This window comes from Schistocerca americana, chromosome 1 (assembly GCF_021461395.2).
Source record: "Schistocerca americana isolate TAMUIC-IGC-003095 chromosome 1, iqSchAmer2.1, whole genome shotgun sequence".
NCBI lineage: Eukaryota > Metazoa > Arthropoda > Insecta > Orthoptera > Acrididae > Schistocerca > Schistocerca americana.
In genome coordinates this window covers 372,266,276-372,278,367 of record NC_060119.1, presented here as the reverse complement: position 1 = coordinate 372,278,367, position 12,092 = coordinate 372,266,276, and the positions used below count along the sequence as shown (strand labels likewise).

Below are 12,092 nucleotides of genomic sequence, written 5' to 3'. Positions count from 1 at the left end.
AGCGGTTATGCACATGTTAATGGTCAGCACGTGCTCACAAACAATGTCCGCTTTCATTTTTTTATTTTAGCTTTAGATACCGGCCGTGATTACTCAGACAATGGCGTCGCGAATTCTAGCCCGTTTGTGCACCGCGTAACATTGTGTACACGCATCCTATACTCTTGAGCCAAGGCCAGGGTCTGTAACAGGTATATAGACTCCATGGCATACGACGGAACAAAAATGAAATGGAAAGTATTTTTAACTACGAGTGGTGGCTGCAACAAGGAGTTCCAGGTGTTCGTTCTTTCGTAGTATCATCTCTACCTCCCTCCCTCTCTGTCTCTCTTGGATTACTCACGCAGCATTATGATCTGCCTTTCTTTTTTCTTTAATTCCGTTGGCTTCCCTTTCGATTATAAGTGGAATACTGTGACTAGCAGCAAGACGCAAGCCTAAAAAACGGCTACCATCAATTGACTGTCGGGAGCGAATCCTCCAAAATTCTGGTCTCTTATGGCCTCGATGCAAATAGTACGTGAAACCTTCATGTTTACTGCTCGCGCTAGTAACATTGAAAAAAGTTCTTCGGCCAAGCACTCCTTCACCATTGTTAAGGAGCAGGAGTAGAAAGTTGCGTTTTTGCCGTTCTGTCACTCCGTATCGGACAAGATAAGACGCCTGTTGAAACTACAGAAGATCAAATGGATCTTAAGGCCTCCGATAGTAATCCGTCAATTACTGAGACCAGTTAAAGACGCAGCACGTCTCAGAACACTTGGGGTCTACAACATCTTGCGAGTGTGATCAGTCTTCCGTCGGACAAGCAGTGCGCACTGTGGAACAACGCAGGAAGAAGCATGACAGGTTTTATCGCCTACGCCACCCCGAGGAATCTCCTTTAGCTGGGCATGCTTTAGAAAACGGACACCGGACAAAATCGGACCAAACACCCGTCCTGGATCGTACTAACGGTTTCCGGGATTGTGTAATTGAAGAAGCCATTGTAATAAAAATCACCCGTAACACCCGAAATAGAGACGGTGGCAATTGTGGGGCTGAAGCGGGTACATCGAAAACCAAGTCAACGCATGTCCTTACGTGTCGATGCCGCGAGCACCAGTGACGTCACAGCGGGCAGCTAGTGTCTATAAGGAGCATACCTGCAGTCCGTTGGCAGTCATAGCTCTTGACAGTGGCCAAGGAGTGCTTGGGCGAAAGGTCGTATAATTTTATTCACTTGACGCAGCTGAAAACCAGACAGCGTTTTATTAATCTTTGCTATTTCACCGATTTACCTATAGCGTGAAAGTTACTGACTGTTTCACACCAATTTAACTTTGCCATATCCCGCCACACTCCAGATAATCCATTTTTAGGTACTCCGTAGTTTAAATCGGTTAAGGGAAATGCGCTGATGGTTCCTTTGTTTACGTAGACAGTGAGTTTTCTGCGTCAGAGGCAAAAAAAAAAAAAAAAAAAGATTCAAATGGCTCTGAGCACTATGGGACTCAACTGCTGTGGTCATCAGTCCCCTAGAACTTAGAACTACTTAAACCTAACTAACCTAAGGACATCACACACATCCATGCCCGAGGCAGGATTCGAACCTGCGACCGTAGCAGTCGCGCGGTTCCGGACTGTAGCGGCTAGAACCGCTTGGCCACTTCGGCCGGCGTCAGAGACAAACGCTCGTCATGGCTGTAGGAATAGTGTGGCCAAAAGTATAGTGTGGACCGAAAACAGACGAACTACTAATTGAATAGCTCAGTGACCGCAATCTGATCGTGTTTCCCCCCCCCCTCCCCCCCCCCCCCCTAAGGGTTAGGTGATCCGCCTGCTCCGGTCATGCAAGAAATTGTAGCCTACGTTTCTATGGTCTTCTAATGTCTTGCCACTCGGTCTATAAGATAAGGCTTCTGTTGTTCTTATTGGTAGCCTTCCTTCTTCTAAACTCCTCAAGTGCAAGTGCAGTCTCTCTTTATTCTATGTTCTGTTTTATAAATATTCGGTTCTCTCCGTACTTTCCGTACTTTATCACTTTTAACTCTGTCGGGTCTCGTGCTGTCTTTCATGTACGTCGGGAATTTCATTCCTGATCCTATTTCTTACTAAGATGTTTAGCATTCGCCACCAATGTCTGTGAGTTGTACTGTAAAACAGGCGCAGCCATTACTTTATGAAATTTTACTGTCGTTTCTTTCCGCATTGTTCCAGCTAATCTTTTTGCTTGTTCCACTCATATCTGATATTTACTCATTTTGTGATCGACATCAATAGTAATGTCGTAAAATACGTAACAGCCAATGTACTGGGTGTTAGATCCTTGCACAGTACATCTGTTATGTAGAGTTTCTCTCGTTCTGGCTGGATATTTGCCTCTAAAAGGTAAGGTCTTGGTCTTTAGAGAAGGTTTACGTGTTATTTCTCGTGGCTTCGAGGTCTGAAAAATTCTTCTGTCTGCACTGAAGTCCAAATTGCATCATGTTTTCTAGTGGGTAGTAATTTCGGACACGTACGATAATCTGCTTCAGTAATCATAAACACAGCCGGCCGGAGTGGCCGTGCGGTTCTAGGCGCTACAGTCTGGAGCCGAGCGACCGCTACAGTCGCAGGTTCGAATCCTGCCTCGGGCATGGATGTGTGTGATGTCCTTTTTGTTAGGTTTAATTAGTTCTAAGTTCTAGGGGACTGATGACCTCAGATGTTAAGTCCCATAGTGCTCAGAGTCATTTGAACCATTTTTTTGCAAACGTTAAACTTTCTCGTATCAGTAATAGCAGCAAACTGTCCCACAAGTAAGAGTTCATCGAATCTCTTGTCTCTCTTGGCGTTCTCCGACATTCGCGCTTTATGTTTTCTTGGTTTGAATGAACGAAACCGCGGAGCTGTCAAAAGCTGTTATAGTGAATATGTATTCACAGACCACCAGTTTTGGTGAAGAGACCACCTCAAAGTCACATCGAGTTTAAGAAAGGTTCCTTGCCGTCAAATAATTTTTTATTTTATTTTATAGAAGGATCTGTTACATAAACGACTTTAGCCAAACTGTACGCTTAGTCTTATTATGGACCGTCGATGTTTTGCATATGGTGACTGGTGGAAATAAAGAGCGTATCTTAAATTCTCTTTACTGATGTTGAGGACTTGTAGTGGGGGCCAAGACAGTTAAGTTTAGCGTGGGAACTCGTGTCCGGAAACGTACCGTTTTCCCGCTAAAAGTAAAATACTACAAGCAAAAAGCCGGTTCAGAACGAAATATACATTCTATATACAATGAAGCTGCGCAGCACTGTCTACAGAAAAAGTATTTCGACGTTACTTCTGGCTGACTAGCTAAGGTACTGAGTCTCGCCAATGGAACCGAATTTTTCTGACCGCCGTTCCTGTTGGCTGTCACACTTTTTTTTACCTTAAAAATTCTTTCTTCCCAGGAAAGTGTCCCCTCTAAAAGCAATAACTCTTCCAGAAAGAGCGGAATTTCGTACCTTATTGTGGTAGTTATTATGTTTTACGGCAGCCAGTAGAACTCTCGCCCGTCCATTGTGCACTGTCGCTAACCCGCACGCCAATAAGAAACACGAAGTCGCTCCAGTTACAACACAGCTCAGGCAGGCAACTGAGGCATCATTGTCTGCGAAATATCCCTTTTTACTATCTGGTCTTCGGTCTTTGGATCCTCACTTCGTACAGACTATTGCAACATTCAAATCGTAGATTGAATGTTTCTTTGCGGTTGTGTGGAGAGTAGACGAGTGGTAATGTCACCAGTTATCTGACTCTCCCGTATCAACCTCTTCATTTCATAGTAGCACTTACACGCAACGTCCTCAGTTATTATGGTATTCAGTCCGAAAAGGCCTCGAAAGGCTCTATGGTACCAACCGGCCGCCATGTTATCCTCAACCGATAGGCGTCACTAGATGCGGATATGGAGGAGAATGTGACAGCACACCATTCTCCCTGCTGTTGCCTGCTTTCTCGAGCGGAGACGCTATTTCTCAGTCAAACAGCTGCTCAATTGGCCTCACAAGGGCTGAGTGCACCCCACTTGCAGACAGCGCTCGGCAGACCCTGACGGTAACCCATCCAAGTATTAGCCAAGCCTGATCGCGCTTAACTTCGGTGCTCTGACGGGAACCAGTGTTATCACTGCGGCAAGTCCGTTGGCGTCTTCAGTTATCTGTTGGCAGTATTCCAATCTATGTCTTCCTCTACCATGTTCGCCCTCTGCAGCTCCCTACGGTGCCATGGAAGTTATTCCCTGATAGCTTAACACATGTCCTGTCAAAGCATTCCATTGCTCTTGTCGGTGTTTTCCGCATATTCTTCATTCCCAATCCCGTGGAGAGAACCTTCTACACTATCAGTTCACACAATTTTCAGCATCCTTCTAAATTAGTATTAGGACTACAACTTTGGTTCCGCCGTTTTGCAATAGACGGCAGTAGCGGCAAGTGAGATTCAGGTGGGTGGTCATAGGTGTAATACAATACGCTTAGGCATCTGTGAATATAATGCCATAAAATATTAGTCGATTTGTGACTGCATCATAAGGTTATTCTCGATTAAGTACGTCAACTTACCTACCCATTCCTCTTCATTTGCGGGAAGTTCTAATTTTCTTCTTTACCATGAAGAAATCTGCGGCTGTGGCTCTTAAAATGTTGGGTAAGACCAATGGTGAGGGAACTATTAGTGGAAGAACGTACAGAGAATGTTTCCAATGCCTTAAGAACGGTGATTTTGATGTCGAAGACTGGCATGGCAGTGGAAGACAGAACGTTTTCTTAGCTACTGAAACAGACGAAGACAGTCACAGGACATCATTATCGAAAGCACTTGATGCGTTCGAGCCCAGAACTAAACACAATACAGCGATAGACACGTACAGGTAATTTTGCAGCAAGTCAGTGCTCGACCCCATGTCACAAAACCCGTCAAAATACACATGGAAACGTTGAAATGAGAAGTCCTACCTCTCTCGCCATATTCTCCATACGTTGCTCTCTCTGACTACCACCTTTTTCGATCAGTGGCATATAGTCTGGCTGACCAGCGCTTCCGATCATATGAACAAGTGCAAAATTGAATCGATTCATGGATACCCACAAAATACGCCCAGTTCTTTCGCCACGGGATTCGTATGCTATCCGAAAGATGGGAGAATGTAGTGGCCAGCGATGGGCAATACTACGAATCATAATTTTTTTGTAAGTTTTTCACAATAAAGCCCCGAACTTCGAAAAAAAACGGTGGAAGCAAAGTTGTAGACCTAGTACATAAACTTTAATTATCTGTTTTTCCGTTTTCCCACAGTCCATGATTCACTTCACGCACCAGCTTAGAAGTAGTAAGGCTTATGTTTAATGTTTGTGGATTTCTTTTAGCGAGGTACCCTTTTTGCACGTGCTAGTTTGCTTCTTGAAGCCTCCCATGCTTCGTCCGACATGACTTATTTTGTTTCCGAGGTAGCAGAACTCCTTCGGCTGCAACTTGGTCCCTGACCTCGATGTTAAAGTTACTACTATCTGAAATATTCCTCATTTCTTTCGTATTTCTATGGTCTACTCTCAGTCCACATTCAGAGCTCGACATGGTTTTCATTCCATTCAGCAGGACATGTAATTGTTCCCCACTTTTCACTGGGAATAACAACGTCTTCAGCGAATTTTAATTCCACTAGTGAAACTTGGTTTTATGTACCGGGTGATCAAAAAGTCAGTATAAATATGAAAACTGAATAAATCACGGAATAATGTAGATAGAGAGGTACAAATTGACACACATGCTTGGAATGACATGGGGTTTTATTAGAACCAAAAAAATACAAACGTTCAAAAAATGTACGACAGATGGCGCTTCATCTGATCGGAATAACAATAATTAGCATAACAAAGTAGGACAAAGCAAAGATGATGTTCTTTACGGGAAATGCTCAATATGTCCACCATCATTCCTCAACAATAGCTGTAGTCGAGGAATAATGTTGTGAAGAGCACTGTAAAGCATGTCCGCAGTTATGGTGAGGCATTGGCGTCGGATGTCATCTTTCAGCATCCCTAGAGATGTCGGTCGATCACGATACACTTGCGACTTCAGGTAACCCCAAAGCCAGTAATCGCACGGACTGAGGTCTGGGGACCTGGGACGCCAGGCATGACGAAAGTGGCGGCTGAGCACACGACGCGCGCAAGAGATCTTTCACGCATCTAGCAATATGGGGTGTTTTTTTGTTTTTTTTGTTCTAATAAAACCCCATGTCATTCCAAGCATGTGTGTCAATTTTTACCTCTATCTACATTATTCTGTGGTTTATTAAATTTTCAAATGTATACTGACTTTTTGATCACCCTTTACATCACTACTTCTTTGCTGTACAGGTTTGACGGTAGGGCAGATAAATTCTCTGTCTGTCTTACGCCTTTCGTAATACGAGCTCTTCTTACGTGGCTTTTACTCTCTCTGGGTTCTTATGCGTGTTACATATTACCTATCATTCCCTATAGCTTACAGTTACGAAGGACGTTGGATAAGTATTAAAAGATGTTTCTTCTCTCGGCCAATTTCGGTGGAAAAAATAAGAATTTGTTGTGGGACATCGTGAATATTCCCGCTTCAACCCCTACAGTTTCGTGAAGATCCGATAAGTAGTGGTGCAATACGTAACCTTCAAAGTTGCATTTGTTACGAAGGTACGCTCCAAGCACAGAGTTGGCATTGAGTTTGGTTTGGCAGAAAAAACAGAGCATCGCACACATTCATAGGCGCTTTCAGAATGTCTACGGAGTCGTAGAAGTGAACAAAAGCACGTTGAGTCGTTGGGCGAGGGGTATGTCATCATCGCAACAACGTCGCGCAAACCTGTCTGATACCCCGCGTGCCGGCCGGCCGCACACAGCTGTGACTCCTGCAATGTTGGAACGTGCGGACACTCTCATTGCAGACGAACTTCTCCATCTCCGGGATAGCGCAAGGCCTCACAGAAGTCTGCGCACCGAGAGGAGCTCACAAAACTTCATTGGACTGTTCTTCCTCATCCACCCTACAGCCCGGATCTCTAACCTTCTTATTCCCACCTGTTTGGCCCAGTGAAGGATGCTCTCCACGGAAGCAGTACGTGGAAGATGCGGAGGTGATTGAAGCAGCAAGACGAAGGCTCCGACGTCGATCAGTAGAGTGGTACAGTGCGGGCATAGAGGACCTTCCAGTAAGGTGGGGTAAGGCGGGTGCATTGAACGGAGATTATGTTGGAAATGGGGCTTTGTAGAAAAAATAGTGGGAAAAAACATGGTGTATAGGAATCCTGAATAAAACCAACCTGCTTTCAGAAAAAAAGTGTTGCATTACATACTGTACCCCTCAGAGGATTTCAAATATACTGCACGATTTTAGGTTGTCTGACGCTTTTTCTAGGTGGACAAATGGTGGGGTTGTGTCTTGCTTTTTCTCAAGCGCAACAGCAAAACTACGTTGAGTATTATAATTGAAGGTGGGAATGTTTTGGAATGCGCAGGTGGGATGGCGCCGCCGCAGCAGCGTTCCGGACGCGGGCCGCTCGGACAATACGTCGGCCGACGACGAGGACGATGACGACGACGACGACGTCGGCGCCGACGAGGGCGGCGAGGAGCGCGCGCGCTCGACGACGCTGCCCCGCAGCCTGGCGCCCCCGGGGGCGGGGCCGGCGCCGGCCACGTCCAACTCCCTGCCGCGGCTGCCGCCCTCGCTGGCCGGCATGCACAAGGCGCACAGCGTGCACCACCTGCTGCAGGCGGCCGGCGGCGGGGGCGGAGGACACGTCAAGTCTGCGCGCTACCGCCCCCCGGGCTTCGTCAGCCGGCCCGCGTCCACCTCCGTGTCGGCGGGTCCGCCCCCCAAACGCGCCGTCTCCGCCCCCGGGCTGCACCAGCCGCAGCCCGCCCCCCGCGCCAACGCACCGGCCAGGCGCCGCCCCCAGCCGCCCACGTCGCTGCTGCCCTCCGGTGAGTGTCGTGCCCGTGGCTACTGGTCCAGGTGGAGGGATAGCGTCTTCTTTCTCTGCGCCCATCTATTGCACCCTCTGGTATCTGCTCTCCGCTTGGTGGAGCACGCACTACGTCAACTCGGAGTCGAAACAAAACCCAGTTCGGCGCCAGCGTTTCTCAACGTCTGCAATCTCATCAGCTGATTTCGTGTCAGCTGTGTACGATAAAATCAATGGATTAATCTTAAGGCCGATTGTATGAAGATTATTTTTGATAAGCACAAAACATGAAGTCTGGTCAAGTTGAACTCAGAAATCTGCATTGTAGAGCTGTTAAGAAGTGGAATGAACTGTGACTAGCAAAATTTTGTGGAACAGATCAAGTTCAGTTAGTCACCACTTCATGACCTAGTGTGGACACAACAAAGGAACGATTTAACTTTGCTCGCAAATACGAGCTGCCAAGAAGAAAATAACGAAGAAATTGTTAATATTATCACATTGCTACAGTTCAGAGTAATTTTCTATCTGCAATATTAGGTTAAAAAGGATATCGGCGCTGTAAATAATGACTGCAGACAGCAGTCATACCTTAATCTTACGAATACTGAATATTGTGACGACATAAATTTATGAAACATATTGTACCCGTAATTCGATTTTAAACGGTTTCTTTCTTTTTCTTTACGTTTCATCCGCCAGTGAGAGTCGCCTGTTGGCGTAACAACGTGTTTACAGTAATTCTTCCCATCCCTAGCATAAAACAGTGTATTTTATACTGGAGTACCTACATACAAATACTATGTATTTAACCAGTCTGTGTGCTTTACGCTGAAATCTGTTCTTCTTCAAGTCCTGCCTGACATCTTGTAGAGCATCTCAGAAGCAGTGCCTCAAAGGCTCCCTCGACCCTTTTGCGCAATTATTTATTAGTCTTGTAACGATGATGAGCGACATGGGTCTAGATTATTCGTCAAAATTAATTGCCTGGCGTAGTAAGGTCTAGACTTCGTGGTGGTCACTTACGCGGGGCTGGAGATCTTGCTGAAGCACGCCCTACCCATTCATCAAAAATCTCACACAAAAGCGAAAAATCAAGTTGCGTACTTCTGCAACCATAAGTGATGAATGATTCATTTGTCTTTGAGCTTAAGTATTAACCACATTTGCAACAAGCCAATATAAGCGTTTTAATTAAAATACTCTTAAAAAGTTATGGATGGAACAGTATTGTGATCACATCGTGGAACATAAAATAATAGGGTGGTTTCTTTTCCAGTTCGTGCACGTAATCGAATTTTTGTTAGACCAGAAAACTGCATTTCTCCTTTCTCGACTCCGGCATATCGTACATCTGAATAACACTCTTGATCGAGACCATACATTTGAAACGCGTGACAACAAATTAATATTCGGCTGTAACTAGCTGCTCCTTGTCGTTCTCAGATAATTCATCACACACATCGGTCTAAATCTTTCCATTTTCAAATATTTTTTTTTATTTAGTCGTGTTGTTGCTGTTTTTGTTTAGTGCGTTAGTTGAAGTTTTTCGTCTTTCAACCAAGAGAGACCTTGCGAAAATCTTGGTCAGAACTGAAGGATTGGAAGTGTTTCTATTTCAATTCCGGGCCAGTGTGTCCCAGACATTAAAAAATAGAAATCCTGGTGTACCTGGAAATTTACTTGTTTTTGTTTGTACAGAGGAGAGTCGTTGACTTGCTCGATACGTGCAGTGAACGTGCGTCGCTGCTAAAGTGATAGGAAATGGTGTGACATTTAAATTTTTCCCGTCAGATTGACTGTTTCAAAAGCGATGTAGTTGAGAATAGTGATCAGAAACGGGCAACATTTCAGAATGGCGAGCTTGTTTGATATGGCTGAGCTTCGGTGAGCCTGATGAAAAGTATCAGATAACTCTAAAACAGCACGACCTCTTGGCAAATTGTGAAGAGAGAGAGAGAGAGAGAGAGAGTGTGTGTGTGTGTGTGTGTGTGTGTGTGTGTGTGAGCGCGCTTTGCACCTGAATAACGTTCAGTTTTCATGCATTCTTGTTTTTCTATTGTATCAAATTGGAAGACCAGAAGACGACTGCAAATTATTTTGCGTCGTTGTTCGTGAATGTCTCTTCCCTCTCCAGTTGATCTTATGTTACCTACGGACGACTGAAACGGTCTTTCTCTGACGAATTACTGTGTCGTGTCAACTTTATGAAACGTCCCCTTAGAAAAATTTATGAATGACTGTGCTTAAACTGACACACAATATTTTTAGCGCAATGCAATCTGACTTTCAAAAATCCCTACAAAAGAATGGCCCTGACTAACAATAACCTATACCTTTCATGAATCACTTACCTCACAAAAATCTTCGTTACTCAAACTACTGCAATACAGCGTGCGCCAATACTGCCAGCTGAATAAAAGATTCTGCCTACTGAAGGCACTAACTACTGATAGGCATAGTTAGCAAATGAAAGATTTTGATAGAGAACAAACAATGCATTTACCTTAATAGTGTTCAAAAGTCATAATATATATAGCAATTCATGGCATCCAGTCTTACAAATTTACTGTCTCTGATGGACACAGGTCCAGATCATCCGCTCTCGAAACTCGGCCATCTCTCTCCCCACATCCACCACTGCTGGCGGCTCACCTCCAACTGCGCAATGCTACGTGCTGTTAACAGCCAACTTGCCAACACTACAATAGCAAATACCAACAATGCAAACCAGCCACAGACTGCACATAGCACAGCCAGTGATTTTCATACAGAGCGCTACATGGCGTTACCAACATAAAAACCTAAACAGCCTGCTTACAACTTGAATGTATGAAACGTATAGAACGAATGCGATTTCAAGCACTATCAGAGAGAGTGAAATTATTTTTTTCGCGTGGTATTGGCCGTGGAAAAGCGCACGGTAGTGCGGTCTCTAATATTCGTTAAATTTATTGGTTCGGAATCTTGACTTTTTAAGACAATTTCAGAAAGTATTTTTTCTATTTAAAATTGTTGTTTCCTAAAATAGAAACGTCTTTCACGAGCGCTTCTTCTGCGAAGGCCGATATTACTAGGCGGCATCATACTAAAATCCATCTGTCAATGGCCCAGAGGCTTCACTTGTGTAGAATTTCTACATCTTATTGTTCGGCAATGAGCCATTGAAGATAACGTGTTCCGCATCTGAAACCACTCAGCAAACTTCCAAACAATTTCTCAAAGTTTCTCGGTAGAGTTCACCACATATTTGTCTAGTGCAGTGCCATCTCATTTAGCACAACAGCGTACTCGTCACGCTCAATTTCGTTTTCAGATCGGTAGAAAAGGCTTTTAGTTTGTATACGAAAACTGAGTTATCCTAATAACCCTCGAAGTTCGCAAACTGAGGCACGAGATGAAAGGGAGGCACAGGACACACAGTGGCGGAGAGGCAGCGACTTTACCGTAATTTGCATCTCAGTCGGCAGCTTCTGAGGAGCCACGCTACGGGCTAGATGGCCAGTAAGTGATGGCTGACTTCAAAGGGAGCGAGCCTCACCAAGCATCTCGTACTGCACTAAGAGAAAGCGCCCACTGCCTTCCGCCATACAGAGCAAAATTACGGCAATTATACGTGCGACTGTTTTGGCGCTGTCGTAAAAAATCGAAAGTCTAGGCCTGTAATTTAGAAAAACTTAGCATTGTTAGAATCGGAAGCAAGATAAAACATGCCACTGTTGCTGATGATGGGGATGGGGGGTAGAAACATCTTGACGACTGGAACTTACGGAAAGATGATTGCGTGTTCAGTGGAGAAAGACGTACTTATCTATGTGTATAAAGTTACTAACGGATAGTTCTCCGTGATCACAGCGACACAAATTTGGCGTCATCGGTCTTTTGACAGGTCTGATTCATCCCTCCGTCCGTCCCTGGTAGCTGAATGGTCAGCGCGACGGAATGTCATACCTAACGGCCCGGGTTGGATTCCGGACTGGGTCGGAGATTTTCTCCCCTCAGGGACTGAGTGTTGTGTTGTCCTAATCATCATCATTTCATCCCCATCGACGTGCAAGTCGCCGAAGTGGCGTCAACTCGAAAAACTGGCGCCAGGCGAACGGTCTACGCGGCGGGAGGCCCTATCCTCACGACATTTCCATTT

General features: G+C 45.0%; 1 protein-coding gene across 1 annotated transcript in view; it reads left to right on the top strand.

Annotated features, from left to right (window-relative positions):
• Nucleotides 1-12,092, top strand: part of LOC124551169 — a 512,501-nt gene that overhangs the window by 122,472 nt on the left and 377,937 nt on the right. Inside the window, exon 5 of the mRNA XM_047126185.1 lies at nt 7,499-7,967. Coding sequence (XP_046982141.1) covers nt 7,499-7,967 — 469 coding nt within the window. The remainder of the gene's footprint in view (nt 1-7,498; nt 7,968-12,092) is intronic.